This window comes from Amblyomma americanum, chromosome 1 (genome assembly GCF_052857255.1).
Source record: "Amblyomma americanum isolate KBUSLIRL-KWMA chromosome 1, ASM5285725v1, whole genome shotgun sequence".
Lineage (NCBI taxonomy): Eukaryota > Metazoa > Arthropoda > Arachnida > Ixodida > Ixodidae > Amblyomma > Amblyomma americanum.
The window spans coordinates 51,237,496-51,256,034 of NC_135497.1; the positions used below are offsets into that span (position 1 = coordinate 51,237,496).

At 50.8% G+C, this 18,539-nt stretch overlaps 1 protein-coding gene across 3 annotated transcripts in view; it reads right to left on the reverse strand.

The window, feature by feature from the left end:
- Window positions 1–10,630: 10,630 nt before the first annotated feature.
- Window positions 10,631–18,539, reverse strand: part of LOC144112804 (protein kinase C iota type-like) — a 39,354-nt gene continuing 31,445 nt past the window's right edge. For 2 of the 3 annotated variants that reach the window (XM_077645620.1, XM_077645618.1), the window contains 3 exons: window positions 15,026–15,105; window positions 13,664–13,760; window positions 10,631–10,749 (listed from right to left, as the gene is read on the reverse strand). In XM_077645620.1, the coding sequence (XP_077501746.1) occupies window positions 10,697–10,749; window positions 13,664–13,760; window positions 15,026–15,105 (230 nt within the window). In that variant the 3' untranslated portion in view covers window positions 10,631–10,696. Of the gene's footprint in view, window positions 10,750–10,890; window positions 10,962–13,663; window positions 13,761–15,025; window positions 15,106–18,539 lie in introns of all 3 variants that reach the window. The other variant, XR_013310476.1, reaches the window with a different exon arrangement.

The window sequence follows — 18,539 nt, forward strand, 5'->3', positions numbered from 1 at the left end:
GAGGGATATCACTGTTGTCAGAGGGCCTGCGCCGCTCCTCCGCCGCAGCCGGATTCAATCAGCGATTCCGGTGCCGCCACTAGCGTCCAGCAGAGCGCCAGCCGCGAAGTTGACAGGCGCTCGAAGAAACAGCCGCGCAACCCTTTCAACCGCAAGAGGTTTTGTAGCCGGCCGAGCAAAGGCCCATCACCCCCGAGGGAGCTCGACGCCCTCGCGCCGGCGCCCAAATGCGTCATGTTTTAGTGACACATAGACAACACCCCGGTCGAGAGGCGTGGAGTTCTCCCCGTGTGAATCCCACATTCGGTATTCACACGAGGGAGAACTCCACGCCTTTCGAACGGGGAATTGTGCACAGAGGAGGGAGGTTGCCGCGAGAGCAACCCGCCGGGTGGCTATCGTGGAATGTGGCTTCTCTCCACCTGTCACGGTTGGCATGTGAAGAGAGAGAAGTCCCCCTCTCCACTTGTAGAGAACAGAAGGGAGAGGCAGGACTAAGAATGACTCAGGAAAAGTGACAATGACTAAGAATAAAATGACACGGACAACAGTTGGCCTACATGCAAAATGTAGAGCCTCCCGATCGAACATGCACCCAACAATTATGGGCAAAAGTATTTTTGCTGCGGGAAGCCGTTCATGAACGCTATTTTCTCGTACAATGTAAGATTTGACTATAACAGTCAATATATTCGGAGATCATCGAACCGCTCGAGGAAAAAACGAACCTCTCAGACAACAGCAGGTCTGCGTGCAGCCCCCAGAAGAATTATCCGCGCAGAAATGAGCCTAGCGGGAGCTACCCTTCTACAAACTCTCATGTCCACATTGCGAGATGCAAATACGAATGACAGTGGAATAAAAGGAGAATCAGTCACAATAGAATCTGAAGAAAATTTGAAGAGTAAAAATTAATTAGAGCATCGTCTAGTTTCTCGGCTCTCCTTCAATCATTTGAGAAAAGCCTGAAGGGCGACGTGACTTTAATCGGAAATTACGTCCTTAATTCAAACGCTAGCTCAAAAAAAACTTGCTATACTTAACCTACAAGCTCCATAGATTCGAATCCTTACATCTAGCCGAATTGCCTGAAAAGGGTCTCAGCTTCCCTTTAGAAAAAAGCAAGGGCAGGCACGAATTCTGAGACACACCCTCACCCTCAACAGTGCATCTTTCCCTTCCTCACCCTCGCCCGCGCATATTTTTCTGAGCCAATCCTCCCTCACCCTCACCTCACCGAGTGAAGCCCTCATAAGGTTAGGGTGCCCACGTCTGGTTGGTCATGACTCGCGAACATCGATCTTACGCGCTGAGGGGTCGAAATTTTGCGCTGCAGCACACGAATCATGTCGCCGAGAAGTGCGCCAGGTATTGGGGAAAGCAGCGAGAGGTACCTTTCGCGTGCAGTAACAACGCCCATGCCACGAAAATGTAGAGGTAGCCATATCATCTCCGTCCTTTGACAGGTCCATCTCACCTCAGCGCTGTAATTTCACTGCTGCCTATTTGGTAGGATTATTAGTTGTAGCCTTATAGGCTGCCGCGGTGGCCGAGTGGTTATGGCGCTCGGCTGCTGGCCCGAAAGACGCGGGTGCGATCCCGGCCGCGGCGGTCGAATTTCCATGGAGGCGAAATTCTAGAGGCCCGTGTGCTGTGCGATGTCAGTGGGCGTTAAAGGTGGTCGAAATTTCCGGAGCCCTTCACTACGGCGTCCCTCATAGCCTGAGTCGCTTTGGGACGTTAAACCCCCATAAACCAAACCAGTCCTAGCCTTACACTGGCGTGAATGAGGGCCCCACTTTTTTTTTCAGCGACCAATTCATATCATAGCTAATTCTTCATCATTATGGCGATGATCTACATCCACGGACTCGAGGTTCTACACGCATTAGCTTGCATAGGTTGCAAAGGGTTGCGGAACGCCTGTGTCCACCTACGCCTCTCCCCGCAAGCACCCGGGGACGGCTTTGCCCGATGCGCAATTGTGGGAGCGTGCAAAGGCTAGCCGCGCCCCTACCACAGCCGGTAAGTCGGAAGCCATACTTACTTAGCTTTCGTCTTCCGAGGAATGAAGCGTTGATGTAGGAAGCAAGGAAGCAAGGAAGGCCTCAGACGAGCGTTGATGTCTCGTAGCTGCCCTTACCTCTTTTTCCTTTGCTTCCGTTCCCCTGCACGCGGTAGCTAGCGATACTCCCAGAGGGCGTTTGCGACACGCACTAGAGCGCGCCAACACAGGCAATGAGCAGACGACGCCTGCCACCACCTCCGTGGCTTTCGATGGAGGCGAAATTCTAGAGGCACGTGTGCTGTGCGATTTCAGTGCACGTAAAAGAAGCCCAGGTGGTCGAAATGTCCAGAGCCCTTCACTACGGCGTCCCTCATAGCCTGAGTCGCTTTGGGACGTTAAACCCCCATAATCCAATATATATATATATATATATATATATATATATATATATATATATATATATATATATATATATATATATATATATATATATATATTAGCAGACAAAGTTAAGGAAATGAGGGGCTCGTTTGATAAACTTATGACGGGAGCCAACAATCATATACCTGGGGTGAAGAAGAAGAAACGAAACCTTCCGTGTGCTTTCGGCCAACCTTTCGGCTGTTCAGCAGACGAAAACATGAACAAGCACTGCCTGCGAATTACAGTACGTGGCATATGCAGTGATGACTCAAAGTAAAAATATCTTTCAGAGGCATTTCAAAGGCTGTTCAAAACTCTTTAAATCAATTTTAGGTCTGTCTTGAAAATGGGTGAAAATTACGTTAGCAGACCTATAACACGTCTGCTGAGTGCCAGCGTTCGTTGCCTGCCCCTGCGTCATTCTTTCGGTGCTTCAGCGCCCGTTTTACTTGTGCTGGTGCAGCGAGTTGAGCTATGCCGGGAGTACATATCAACGGGACATTGCTATGTTCCCAAATATACGCCAAGCAAAAGAAGAAAGGGGCTACGCCAGAGGATCGTTATGTACGTATACAGCCACGTCCAAAAGCGATACGCGTGAACATTGGATCCTCAACACTATCTGTAATTTCTCTGTTGTGTGCAGCCTGCTTTCGAAGAATCTGATTTCGGAGATGACTGCAAGAGGCGGCTACTAAATACTGATGTGTTTAGTTAGAATAGAAAGGGCTTGAGTGGTCATGTCGCTATATGCCCCGCGCCGCAACGGCCGCCGCTACCACCTACCAGTCTGCCCGATTTAGCGGCAAAGCCCGGGCGATCCAGAGCAGCTCTCCGAATTCGCGAAGGAGCAAGATATCCGCCGTGGTCCAGTCTGAACTCGGGATCTGAATCCAAATCGCCCATCGAAACAGCTTTTTCGGTTTCGCGGAGCGAGAACACTTGCTCCGGGCCACCGATTGGAATTACGCCGTGAGACTGCTACTCTGCAATGGTAGTACAGCTACAATGGGAGAGCGAGACTCTCGGCAGGCATCTTTATAAAGGAGACGAAGTCTTTAATAAGAGCCCCCCCTTCCTCTGTCCTATTTTTTGCGAGCCCCTGACGGAGCACAGTTGGCAACGGCACGAAGAAAAAGCTTCATTCACTGACGCCTTGTTGGGCGTTAAGGGTACAAGAGATGTAAAATGTAATATTATTCAAGCGAGAATAAGCCTGCGAAATTTAAATTTAATCTAAATTCATTTAAATGTAAATCTGCGAAAGCTCGGCGTCTGAAAGCTACTTACGCAAGGCTCTAGTGTAGCACAAGCTTTTTAAGATAACGCATCTGAGAATAAGTCAAGGGGATGGGGAGGGGGATGGGGGGGGGGGGGGGTGAGACTTGAGAGCTGTGTGTCAGTGTTTCCGTCTGCCAATTCTGCTTCCAAGTTTCATTAGGGCATATTTTCTCAAGCACCATTTCTTCTCTCCGCAGCAACTCCCCCTCCCCCTCCTTTTTTTTAACACAACCCAAATCCCGCAGAGCCTCAGAGAAGAATTCGGAGCTTCAAGTAGGGAAACGACTGCCATCGCGAAAGATACGGGCTCCCGGTCAGGTATTTGAGGATGACACGGCGAAGGTGAATTTCGGTCTACCAGTACTATCAAAGGTGGAGCTTCGAAGCGCCCCTGAAAGCTGCCTCCTACGTAAACTGATAACTATAAAAAGTATAAATGAACTGCAACGTAACTTTAATATATAATTAGCTATAAAATAACAAAATTATCTCTCATGCGATCAAACCGTAAAACGGCTGTTCTTTGCAAGTGTTATTATCTTGCTACATGCGTGGCGCCCTGTGTGCCAAGTATAGTGATTTTCTTGCGTGTTGTAAAAGTTGCACTTCTTGCTCTTTTTTAAAGGAAGCAGTTGTTACGTACTCTGTGCCTTTGGGGCAACAAAGTAGGCGACCACTCGACTTTTTTCGGTGAATGGAAACTGCTGGGAGTCGCCGCCACCGAAACAGCGGGGCTGCATGGTGCGCATCACAGTGGCGCTCGCTAGGCTTCCGCGTCATCGCCGCGGGTTAGGCGAAAAACGTTTGAGGTCACTGCGGTAACACGCATTGGAGGAATGCGAAAGCATTGACGCCTCCTCGACACTCGTCGCCTCTCTTTGCTTCACTCGTCCCTTATCCTCACATTTACTCGATTGTGCACTGACGTAAATTCACGCCATTTCTCAATTACCGCAATTAATTACCTTGCTTAATCAAGTTCCATCAATTGCTCCTTTTAAGTTTTCAGACTTGGCGCCACGCTTCGTTTTCAAATTTGGAGCCACGCGTTGCCCTGGCTCCGCCCACTTTTTGGACATTTTTGGCCGTAATTAATTAACTAATCAACTTACCGAACTAATCCTTTTTTCCGACATCAACCTCACAACACCCTCTTTCGATTACAACCGTTCGTTTGGTGCTACCTCTTCTAAGTTCCTCACAACCGCTGCGTACACGTTTTGCGGACATGTATTGCGGACAACCCCTTGTTGACATAGCCTCGTAATGCTTTCGCATTAATAAGCGTACAGAATGCGCCTTCGCCACTGGTGAATGCTATTGTTGGACTAATGCATTATTTTTATTGTGCAGAAAGCGAAACGCGCTTCGCCACCGATCGCCAGTTTCGAGGCCAAAAATGACCACTCAAACTCCGTTTGCATCTATACGAGTAAATTCGAGCAGCAGCGAGGCGTTTGACCGGCACTTTGCAGCAAGTTTCAAGTTTTCGTCGCTTGTCGCTTTATATCATCCGTTGGACGCATAAGGACAATCATGTGGTGCCTTGGTTACCTCTGGTTTATATTTCCTGTATATCTTGCTAACGGTGGTGAACACCGCGAATGACAGGGACAAGGGAGGTACAACAGGACAGGCGCTGACTCGCAACTTAAAGTTTATTAGGTGGAATGGGATCGAATAAACAAAAAAAACATTTTTTTTTCGCGCATAACCCAGGCGTCATACACTAACACACAAAGGAGAACACGTGCCCACACATCGGAGTGACACAACTCAAGAGATATGTCGGCAGAGATACCTGCGGCAGAGATACGTGCTGGTCGTCTAATAAGTTCGCGATGTGAAAGGCTTCCACAATTTCACGAGACATCTTATCGCGCTGCTTGAAAACAATACGCGTGCCTTGCAATCTTGGTGCGCAGTCCCTGTTCACTTCACATCCTCGGCAACGTTCTACCAGTTTTGACCCATACCCATTTTCCATGCACTTTTCGTGTTCTCATAAACGCACATTCAAATCCCCGCCGCGGTGGCTCAGTGGTTACGACGCTCGACTACTGATCCGGAGTTCCCGGGTTCCAACCCGACCGCGGCGGCTGCGTTTTTATGGAGGAAAAACGCTAAGGCGCCCGTGTGCTGTGCGATGTCAGTGCACGTTAAAGATCCCCAGGTGGTCGAAATTATTCCGGAGTCCTCCACTACGGCATCTCTTCCTTCCTTTCACTCCCTCCTTAATTCCTTCCCTTTCGGCGCGGTTCAGGTGTCCAATGATATATGAGACAGATACTGCCCCATTTCCTTTCCCCAAAAACCAATTATTATTATTAGCACGGACCGGTTTGGCCCACTTTTTCACAAGAGACACAAGTCGACGACGCAAACATTTATTGCGTTAGCGTCCTGTCGCTGCTATTGTTTTCTGATCATTAAATATCATTCGTTAAGATAAGTTAAGTACCGCGGTGGCTCAGTGATTATGACACTCGGCTGCTGACCCGAAAGACGCGGGTTCGAACCCGGCCGCGTCGGTGAAATTTCGATGGAGGCGAAATTCTAGAGGCTCGTGTATTGTGCGATGTCAGTGCGCGTTAAAGAACCCCAGGTGGTCGACATTTCCGGAGCCCTTCACTACGGCGTCCCTCATAGCCTTAGTCGCTTTGGGACGTTAAACCCTCCTAAACTAAACTAACTAACCAAACTATTTAGCCCTTCGGGCAACCCTAGAATGCGACGGTGAGTCAACATGCCTAAGTGCTGAATAGCAGTGTGGTGTTTTCGTTGGCATGCGGTGGGCATGCTAACGAAAACACGGCTGATATGCTGATACTGCGCTGCAGTTGTATTTCAAAAAAATAATAAAATGTGGCTGATAACCCGGAAGCGTCTAGCACGAGACTTCTCTCAGACTATATACCTGGTTCCCAGACATGAAACGATGTTCCAGACTTACTTTCGTTCGCGCTGCTGCGATTGTGTCATCTATCATCACTGACTCGTCGATTCTTCCGGGTTGGCTACGAAGAAAGGCGAAGCTCATCCCAGTCTCGAGGCGCGCGTAGACGCAGGACGACAGCGCTCGCATGAACGAAAGAGATAGCAGGCCGCCTTGAAACGCGCTGGTTCACGACGCGAGTCACAGCTGGGCCACAACTGATACACAGGCAACGGGCGCTACGCACCGTAAAAGAGCCGACCTGTGCGACAAGCTTTCTTATCAGCGACTACGTTGTTTTGTTCCTTTGCTCGTGTCAGACCGCACCGTGTGTGCGGATCGAATGAGGGCAAAGTCGCCCTCTCTTACGCCTTCGGCGGAACTCTGTGCGCGACAACAGAGGTTCGGGGTGGCGTTGCAGAAGGTGGGAATCAGAGAATCACTGGGCTTCATTGGAACGGAACAGCCAAAATCTCCGAGGCACGGTTTTAGCTGATAACTGTCTGTCCGAGGACTGTAAGTGTACATACACTCGTCAAAGCCACCACATTCAGCACGTCCATGCAGACGCGTGTGCCCACATCCAAGAACGCATGCTATCAGCCAAGCAGTTGCCTTGATTAGGACGAAGAAAGGAGAGCCGTCCTTAGAGCTTCAGTAAACAAATCCTCCCGGAGACACAGTGTCCAGCTTGCGATACTCAAACATGCACATGAAAAACTGTGCGCTAAGATCTGCATCCGCGGGTAGCGTTCTCGCGCGTTTCGCTGAAGCAATGCGAAATGACAGAATTGCCGGAGGCACCAATATATTTTTTCTCATGTTAGTGCACGTTAAAGATCCCCAGGTGGTCGAAATTATTCCGGAGCCCTCCACTACGGACCTATTTGTTCCTCTCTTCTTTCACTCCCTCCTTCATCCCTTCCCTTACGGCGCGGTTCAGGTGTCCAACGATATATGAGACAGATACTGCGCCATTTCCTTTCCCTCAAAAAACCAATTAATATTATTATTATTATTATGTTCAACGAAACGAAGACAATGCAATGTTCCAGCATAATGCGCCACTTTAATCCGCAAAGCTGGCGTGGCCGCCGGCTTCGTGTTGCTCGCGGTGCGCTTGTCTTCTGCAGCTTCTCACGCGGCTCTTCTTTTTATTTTCATTCGCTTCCTAGTCGAGATAAGGGCTTCAGGTTCAAACGCAAGCTCCTGTTACCTCCAGGCCATGCCTAAAGCCAAGAGGAAACTCTTGATAGCCACACTACGTTCGCCCGCCGCGTAGGTCAGCGAATGAGCAGGTAAACGGTGCGTTCAAAGTTCCCAGGCTGCAGGGTTGTCTTGTCAGCAGCTAATTCTGGCAATTCAGACGCCTATGAAGCTGTCAATGTTTTCAGAGATTAGAGCAATGCTTCTCCTGTCACCTGCAGAGTTCGTTTTATGGTGTTTCATGTTCCAAAGTGACTATCAGGGACGATATAGGGCTGCGCATAATTTCGACCACCTGTGGTTCTTTAACGTGCACTGACATCGCACAGCACACGGGCCTCTAGAATTTCGCCTCCATCGAAATGCGACCGACGCGCCCGGGATCGAACCCGCGTCTTTCGGGTCAGCAGCCGAGCGTCATAACCACTCAGCCACTGCGGCGGCTCTATCACACAGAGATTGTGAGCTTCGGTGGCGTCGTAAACGCATTATTTCGTTCTCTGAAAGGCACAGTGCCACGATAGATGGATAGATGGATGTATGTTTGGAGCGTCCCTTTGAAAATGAATGGTGGCGGCTGTCACCATGCTCGGTATTTTTTCTTTATGTTTCTTCAACTTCGAGGTTAAAGAGAACCAGTTGGGGGAAAATAGGAGATATTTTATGAGCACGGATAAGAGCGCAATTAAGAGCGCACATTACGATCGATTCTGTGGTGCGATAGGAAAGATTAGCGCTGCGCTTTTGAACACGCGCAAGACAGCAGTCCGAATCCCCATACTGAAAAAAATTTTCTCTTCCCTGTTTTTTTTTCTTTTTGCGCCAACAATTAACAGCACGTAAATTATTCAGTCTTCCCTGATTGTGTGTTACCTTTCAGGTTGCATTTTGAAACGCTTTCGAGCCATATTGCGCTTTAAAGGCTACCAGACGAGACAGGAAGCGATAATGATGATGATGATGATGATGATGATGATGATGATGATGATGATGATGATGATGATGATGATGATGATGATGATGACGATGCGAAGCGGGAAGTTTGTGTACTGTATCGCTAAGAAAACAATTACGTGTTGCAAATTCCAAACTACACGGTTCAAAAGCAAAAGCGGCCTGAGAACTGGCACCCTTTAAGTTCTTTCGGCGCTTTATGAGAGCGGCAGCGCGAGAGCAAGTATGCGTAATATGCGGGCGAGGAAAGGTCCAAAGTATATTTTGGGTGCGGGTTTCGGCCGTCTTTGTGTGCTTTGGTGGAACTGCCATCCTCACGGACCTTTTAATTCGGCTTATATACTTTAGGAGACATTAAATAGCGACTGCTTGAACGGCCAGGCTCGTCCTGCTACTCGGCTGCGTTTACGAAATTAAAAGTGTTCGAGGTGTTTCAATGGCCGCTGCACGGCTTGTACATGCTCATCTTTGGAGGCCTTTCTTCGCATCTTTCACTCCATATAGTCTACAGCGCACATTAGAATCCTCTCGGTGCAGGTGTACCGCGCAGCTGGAGAGTTCAATTACAGGGCGGCATGAATTTGAGGCCTGCCCATTCAATGCTTCGCAGCGCATGCCAGTCCCCACGACAGCGTTGCGCTCTTATTTCAAGAGGAAACAGAGCAGTTTGCTGTAAATGCTGCTTTTGACGCCATGCTGGGATGCTTGTATATACGCATCTCCCAGCAGTTTACACAGCGCCGCTGAACGGATTAAGTCTGACGGTATACCTTAGAGTTTCTCTTACCTGTTGTCTCCACACATACTGATGCGCGAAGTGCCTGTCATTACAAAAGAGGCGCACTTGGCAGTTTTCAATTCTAATCCGACTCGGATTTTGCTCGTTCGGCCACATGGAGAGAACAGTCTAGGTGGAAAGCTTTCAGCGTCCCGCTTTTTCGTGACGTCGCTGCGAAGAGAGAAACTGCGATGCGCTGCTCACGTCGCAGCATCCGGTGCTAAACGGGGCTCGGTTCTTTTCAGGAATATTTCATTACAGACAGCGAATCGAAAATTGACCTTAGTTGTACCCGCGAATATTCCCTAGGAAGAAGCCCTGCCCAGAATAAGGGGGGCTTAAATTGCCGAAGAAGATCAGGCAATTTTGAGCGGCTGAGGGGGCCGGGTTTTCCATGGTTTTTTGGATATCGTCTCATTTCAATGAAGTCTCTCGGAGAATTACTTCGTTATTCTGGGCCAGTAAGAAATTCTTCTCAGGTGTGACCCTTAGAGGCGAAATTAGAGAGCTGGAGTATATTTTAACGCACTGCCGGGAGGCGCAATTCGCTGCACTCCCATTCGCCAAAAGAAACGCCTTAGGAACAGGCGAGGCTATCGAGGCATTTTCCACTGGTCACCGATGGGCTGTGCCGCATAATGTGTCTTCGCAAGGTCAAGGTAGCTCGGAATGCGCACAGAAAAACTGGCCTGCTCCACAAATCGCGCCGTGAGCGGAAAACGGCGAGCCGTTGTACGTATCTACACCCAGCCTTAGCCAGCGTCGAAATTTCTTCTCGAAGGTCCCCGGTGCGAGCCAGTTAGGCTCCCGGCTTAGACGAGCGTGTCAAATGCTCGACGACCTGTCGGCATACGGTTCCGAGAGGGACCGACACCCGAAATATACGCCTAAAAAGCGGGAAGCAATTCCGTTCAGCGGGCCGCGCCTTGCGTTCTCGTGTCCCCTATCTGTGTGGGCGCCGTCGCGGGGCAGCAAAGAAGCACCCGACCGCCGCGGCCTCTGTTGCCCGTGCGCCCGAGTGCGGGTCAGAAATAAAGAGACAAGGTAGAGGGCGGGTGACCGGGCCTTTTTATTCCACCACTTTCTGGGTTGGTCCGAGTCGACGGCGTCATTAAGTGGACAGGTTGGAGCCTTCCTCACGAGTGGTGCTAGGCAGGGAGCCGCCTGCGAGAAAGGGCACAGCGCGTCGGCTCAACACGCGTTGGCCGCAGTCAAAGAGCGCGCCGCTTGATATTGCGTCGCATCACGCAACGGGGCGGGCCCTCTGAGCGCGCCACCCTTGCGCCCAACCACCACCTCCCATACCTTTGAGAGAGAAGTGGTCGCAGGGTGGCTGCAAACACCAACTGTGGTCGCACAGGCTCCGTCACCGTATTCTGCACGGTACGTACATTCGATGGTACAGCTGTCTGAGATGGGCTTGTCACTGTCAGTAAACTAGCGTCCGCGAAACCTCGGTTAAATGCCTTTGTCTCCACGGGATGGGCACCCTCCCCTAGAGCTTCACACGACCCCCTGCATATCACGTCGAAGCCTGTGCTCCTCACGTTAAGCATTATCTCTGCTCGCTGCGTTCAACATCGGCTCCGTCATTAAGCAAACTACACGCGAGCCACACCTCAAACTCGCATCGGGAGCGTCAGGCACTAACTTTTCTTTCTATCGCTCCCCTCATTCTTTCCCCCTTACTCTCCTCTCCCTGTCCTTTTAATCCCGCCAGCCGCAGCTCAGGCGCTTTACATTTCGATGGCAGATGCCGCGGCTAGCAACATCTTTTCCTTTGATTTTTGTTTCATTAATAAAACCACTAAAACCTTCAGGCAACGTCTATACGCCTCGACTTTTAGGCGCATGCTTCACAAACTGAAAATCTCGCAGCAACATGAAAACAGTGCTAGTGAACTTCTAAATGCAAAACATACTGGACGCCTAGCAGCTACACAGCTGAACTTAACAATTGGTATACGATAAATAGGCACTTTAAATTCCTTCAAAATCGCAACATTCTAACTCAGCCAGTCTCTGAAGCAAGATTCGCTTAATGATATGGCTACTTGTAAAGTAGGAAAGAACTGAAAGCGAAGCAAAGCAACATAACGCGGAAACATTGGCGTAGCTGTACGTGATTCTGACGGCATTTAAATAGAGGTGCGAAGTAACGCAATGCATCATCGAAAAAAAAGAAGGGAGGCACAGACCTGCGCCCCTGCCCACTGCTTAGTACAAGACGGTTCTCGACCAAAATGTAAAAGCAACATAGAGGAGTGTGCATTTGAATGAGTGGGGAAAGTCTAGACATTTAACTTCTTCGTTTCTCCAAACTGCGGACTGCGGGCTCACATGAGCGGTATTTAATCAAGAGTTAATGAAACGCCCCAGTCAAATAACTAGCAGACAGCTCGAGCACTATGGGCAGAATTTGACTTCAGTGTTCATTCTTCCCTTTCGTTATCCTACGTCTCAGAATTACAAGCGAGAGATGAACAGCTGACAGCTGCAAAAACGAGCGTCTGCATTTTTTTTTTCATGCTGTGTTATGTGTAACTTCGCGGTGCAGAAATGAAAAACCTCTCGTGCATGGTATTCGCCTTTTGACTGTCAATGACAAGAAGGAAAAATGTTTGTAGGTAGGGCACGGAAGGAAAGGTGAAAATAATGGAGAAGAGGCACTGCCAGAAAGTTTCTCCACTACACCTCCCTCCCCTTCCTACCCTCCCTGCTGGAGAGCCCATGCTTACGGTTTGTCCACATTCGCCTATTTGCCCCCACTCAGGTTGATTTTGCGCCCCTAGAAAACGGCTGGTAGTATAGTATATGGTAAGCCTTCTCATGAAACCAGCTCGATCACTGTGCTTTTTAAATTCAATATGCTGTTTTGGCCACCGACGTCCTTTTAGTGCTGAATGTAGGAAGCGCAGCCAATTCCGGCATAGCCTGCCCTTTGCGTCAGAAAAGCATTCGCGACCGATGTTTAAACCAACGGACTGTTCCGGCTGTTTCATGTAAGCTTTTATGCAATTTTTTAAAAATAGGCTTTGAGTTAGAAGAGCACTTTTTTCAGCATACTATCGTCGTCGGTGTAGCGCACCATAATGAAGTTAAGATGTGCTAAATAGTAGGCTGCTTAACTATAGTATTGAACATTTGACTTTTTTACCTATTACTGTTAGTTTCATCTATGGAGAGGTGTGTGACCCACCGTAATAGTCAAATCAGTTTTTCGAAAACGCAGTTGCCCTCGGCGCTATGGCCCAACGAATTGTCCCACTGAGCGCCGAAATACATGTGCTTTCGAGAAGTTCGCCGGCAAAGCAACCCCTCCAGTGCAGGCGACTCGTCGAAAACCGCCTAGTGCGGCTCTGCGTTTGTGGAAAGGGCGCCTAGCACTTGCATGCTTTGACGCGATCAATGGCTGAACCGCGGCCACGCGAGCCACTGCTTTGTGCCGGCGGGGACCAGCAGAGAGAGGAGAGAGGAAAGCAGGTGCGCTACCTTTTCTCCTGATGTTTAGCCGCACACTTTGGACAGCGCTTGGTCTTACGGGCCTTTTTAAGAAATCTTAGTCTCTTTTCCTTTTCTGCGGGACCTGTGGATTGAGCACGGGGCCCTCTGTTCCGATCAAGACCTCGCGCACCACGTGGCGTCACTAAAACATCGCAGGCCTTAAACGTACGGCCCTGACCGCGTACGTGACACCAGTGCCCGACACCCGGCAAGTTGTGCAAGAGCTACATACACAACCTATCTCTTAAAAGGAGCCAGAAGCCGCAATTTTAAACTTGGCTCACATTGTGCAACAGTGCAATTCACTGACCATGCCTGTCAACCCCGTGAATGGCTGGCATATACAGCGCAACTAGCAACAACCCGATTCCCCGCTATACTGCAGCAACCAGCTGCCGAGAGTGGATGACTCAGTTATTAGCACTCAAAATCCGGTTCATAATGCCCAAGTGAGTTAGTCCTTGTTATTTGCTGGCAGTGCAATACTAGCGACTGGTACTCTAAAGCATCCGCCTCACGATGCGTTCAAACACAGATGCGCAAAAAGGTTTCTGTTCGTGGCAACCAGACTTACACGAAACCTCGGACCAATCAATGGGGGCGTAAAAAGGGTTCTTCATCAGGTCATCGAAGCCACCCTCGGGTCTGCATCCAAGACGCCTTTTTGGATTCTGAAACGCAAAGAGAAGGACCGACGCACGTTTTAGCCTGGAGCATTCAAAAGGAACAGCACGCGCGCAGAGAATGCTTGCTTCGAAGAATACGGCATGATTCTCGGGAATTTTAGCTCTACTCACGGGCAGAAAGATAGCAAAATAAAGGAGAAAAACGGTGGTTAGGCCGAATGCGAATTAGATGCGCTAGCCCTTCGGTTTTCGCTTCGGGTTTCGGTTCAAGGCTCAGACTTTGTGCTGCTCGTTCTTTTTTTTTTTTTGCTTTCTGAGTGCCCTGCGTTCGATGAACTCTTAAGGTAGAAAATTTCAAAATACGCTTCCCTTGAAATTCGGACCGAAACACGGCGTAGAAGCACACGTGTACCGCACTACATGAATTAGAATAAAATGTCGCACGGGAGCCGCAAGTTGAGTCTCACCCGACGCTCCTTTGTTGAGAGGCGCCCAGTGCACTTAACGCACAGTGTTCACGGCAACCAACGCTGCGGAGCGGGCACGATTCTCTGTCGCGAGTCATGCAGAGCGTTCTTTGTGCAGGCTTTATCCGCATTGAGCGAAGACTGCGCTAGGGCAGAGGTATACTGCGTACAATCGCCAAGGTTACGAGATGCTCGACGAAATGTGCCCTTATTCTCATAGCTGGAAGCGCGTAGAGATCCTTAAGTACCATCTTTGCCAAAAGCAACCAGGCTGTAGGGTAAGGTAAGGAAGTCTGTAAGGTAGGTAAGGTAAGGAAGCCACTTGTCCTCACCTTTGAAGACTATTTCGATATTTAGGGGATCAGTGATGAGAAGCAAACCATGCACCCTGGTCGCTATTTTTGGTAAATATCGTACGCAGAGCCGCTAAAATTCCACACAGAAAGCAAGCAGTGCTGGTAGCAAACGTCCAGTGGAGCGGACGAAGCCTGTCACCAAGCGCGCACGAGCTTAATTTGTCTTGAACCATGCAGCATACGTCCTGCGTGGTGTGGCGCTATTTCCTCGTCCAGGTGGCCGCGTACAGTCGCTTGAGGCTCTACTGGCACGCTTACAGTGCCTAGAATACGGTGGCAGCGTAAAAGAGCATATCCTGCCTCAACGCGGAATGCCATTCGCCGGCACGCTGCGTCCCCATGTACACATGCCCAAAGCCGTGGCGAGAATTGTTGGCCTTTCTGAGCGCGAGGCTAAAAATTAAAATTGCGTGATAATGCCTCGCAGAGAATAGGTTTGAACCGAAAAAAAAATGACTTCGCGCAATGAAAAGCAACGGGAGCTTACCTCTTTGAGGATTTCTCTCAGCAGCGTTTGAGCAGACCTCGACAAAGTCCTTGGAATTTTCAGAGGTGCAATCAAGGCCACTAGCCAAGGGGAAAAAAGCAAATAAAAATCCAATGAAGCACAACACACACCAAAAAGTCAGCACGCCGCAAACTAGTCACAGGAGAAGAGTAACGTCAGTCGGAAGGCAAGCAAGGTAGGCAAGCATGCAGTCACAAATGTTCAAGCGTCCTCAGTGGTCGCCTCAACTGCCTGCTCCGCCTCGCTCGGGCCGGTCTCCTCCACAGGGGTGTTTTCAGTCGAGCCAGGCGCCTGCGATGGAGCGCCCTTGCTCTGGGGGCCCAGAAGCCAAGCCTCAGAGTCCCAGACTGCCGCGGACCCTGCCTCCGCTTCGCTGTCGCCCTGATGCTGCTCCGTAGTCTGCGTGTCAGTGCCTGCGTCGCCAGACTGTTCATCCCCCACGCCCAAGCTGCTATTGCTGTCCTTGTTGTCCACTTGTAGAGTCAGGTCCTCAAAGGACGGCTTTGGGCTGCGCCGCCTTCTTGCTACCTTTCGCCGCCGGGGTGACTTGCGTAATATGCGCTTGTCCCAGCCCGCATAGCAGTACTGGTCCATGACGAGGTGGAATTTGGACAAGCGCAAGCTGACTACAGCGGTAGTTATCATCAAGCCGGCAAGCAAGAGGAGACCAGTCCAAGCACCATGGTAGTTACCCAGCAGCGTTCCGCAGAAAAGGCTGTAGCCCTGGTTCATCACTTTGTAGACGGTTTGGCACTCCGCAGCTGCAGAGTTTCGGTTTTTCACACGCAGTTGGCTCAGCATAATTTCTGCCTTGGTGATCATTTTCAGGTAAAAGTCGGACAATGCTGGCTGCAGAATGTCGTCGTTCAGCTCACCGGTGCTGTTGAGAGTGAAGGCCCGGCTCACTCTGGTCGTGCAGTTCTCCCCACATCCGGTCTCCTCGGCCGCGTGACCCGCGTCCTTGCGTTCCAGCTGCTCGGGAAACAAGTCCAGGTTGTGAGGCCGCGATGCACTCGGCTCCATGCAGGAGTGTATTATTCTGCTCGGAATAAGGCTCGTGTCACCGGAGAGAAGTTTCGTGGCCGCTTCGTCGAGGATGTGCCGCTCCCTGCCACGGTAGGGCTCGCAGATGTAGCACTCGCCGACAACACAACCGGAAAGCAATACGCCAGCCAGGGGAACAGCCAGGACGCTGCACAGACTCAACACTGCCGGGCAGTAGAGCATGATGAGACCTGCCTTGTGAGAAAATGCGTTTCGCAGCGTAGGTGCCATGCCTCGATCGTGGTTGAGGATGCCCATCGCTAGCGCGATGACTAGCAGAGCGCCCACGACGCCGACTACCATAGCCAAGACCATCATCGTGAGTGGAGCCAGGGAGCCAAAGAGGTGGCGCAGGCCAAATTTTTTTTCAAACTTCTGAAACTTGACCTTAACGGCAGTAAGCTTCTTGATGTTGCCGTTGCCGCTTTTCTCGACCATGAAAGCCCTCGTCCAAAGCGCTCGCGCGAGACGCATTCTCTCTGCCACTGTCTTCTTCTTAAACATCTGCGTTGCGTTCTGGACCAACTGATGCTGCGCCTGCTCAAGACTACTGCAGTTCACGTTTAAAAGCCCGTCGTTGTCGCCAATCATGGCGCGTAGCAGCTTACCGCAAGAAGGGCCTTTGGATTCGAAGGGGTTCACGTCTAGCCTCTGCTGCAGGTACTCCTTGAAGGCCTCGCTGAAGTCGGTGTCCAGCTTCTGTGCCTGCAGTGCAGCCTTCTTCAGCACCGAGTGCGATCTGTTCCATGGCATGGGCGTATGCTTGGCGCGAAAGTATCCCTCCAGCTCATCCAGGCCACGGGCGTAGAAGGTCGACGTCTCGCGCAAGGAATTCTGGATGCCGAAGGCGAAGCCCACAATCATCACGTTCACGATTACCGTCGAGATGGTGAGCGCGCCGAGGGCGACACAGTGTCCGTTGTACAGTTCGTTGTAAATCGGGGTGATCACCTGGACGCGCTGGCCCCCGCATTTGCCCATGAAGCGGAAACCCAGGAAGGCGAGTCCCGTTGGCACCATGAAGCCGCTGATGGCGAAGAGGGCCACAAGCATCCGGAAGGCCGATGGTTGGTACTGGGCCAGGCTAGCACAGATGCTGAACAGTCCCCGAGCGTTGCCGATGCGTTCCAGTAGCTGCGCATCCTTGGGCGATGAGACGAACAGCAGGGCGAGACGGCGACCGAATTCACTCCAGACGGGGAGGAAGCTGCCGTCGTGACGCATCGGGAAGGCCCTACCCCTTCCGGGTCATAACCGCCGGAACCCTATGTGCCTTCGGTGCCGCTGCAGCGTGGCCAAAATGGCTGGCGGAGAAAAGAACACGCGTGGCCGCACGTGCCACGTGCAGGCACCCAGCCGCGGCTGCTTGCCATCCACGAAGCCGAAATCCAGACCACAGAGCCCGCGCCACGCGGTGTGAGCAATGTGCACTGTTTATTTGCCAGCGCCGGATCCCACACTTCTCATTTTATAAGCTTCTGCGGCTTTTGCTCAGTTTTAACTCCCCGTGGCATTGGCTGAGCGGACCCTGTAGACGCAGTAGCAGAGCTCCGTGAACTCTGATCAGCAGACCTGGCCGAAATGAGTTCTTTCGGTCGCATGTCGTGAAAGGGGCAAACGGGCTTTGGGGGAATCTTCGAGATTTCTACGTTGCACGTTTTGGGTGTCAGAGACGCCGCACTGCTAGAAGTCAGGAAGTCCCGCGCCCGTTCCAGCTGAGAAATCGGTATCGTCATTGTACTAGTGTCAACGACACACCATTGCTGCTTCGATCGAGTTTTAACATTTTTTACCCTGATGGCTGGCTCTCCTGTGGGCGTCTCAGTATCTGTCAGACTGCTCGCCGTATCCTCTGAAAGCATGCCTAACAAGTCCTCGGAGAAGAGGTCGTGTGGCGGCTCAGGTAGGCGCAACGGTTCCGTACCTTGCGGTTTTCGTTGCGCGAGATCGAGATTTTTTTGCTGTTTCTTCTCTGCTTTACCTTCCCCCAGTGCGGCGGTATTCCTGCTTTTTTCGCTTCCTTTTGGGCTACTATCGCTGCCCTTTTGAGTGACACTACTACCAGTTCCAGATCCGAGGCGCCCCAGCTTACCACTGGCGTGCCTGCGTTTGCTGTCCTGAGGATCGCTCCCGGAGCCACTACTTGACTGGCCGCTTTTTGCACTGCGAGCTCTGCGCTTTTTTTCCCTTTTCTGCTTTCGCGTCGGAGGCGGCGGTGGCTCCGGGAGTTCGGGAGGAGGAAGCATAATGAGGTAATACTTTGACAGCATTAACAGTGTGGGCATGCCGACGGCGAACAGCAAGACCGCTAAGAATAGCGTTAAGAGCAATGATTTCAAATATTCCAGGAATGAGTCGCAGAACAGTGAAATCCCAGTGTTGACAATGCCGTACACTGGAGAACACATTCCTGGCCCGCTGTCCTGCCTCGCTACGACAACAGCTTCCC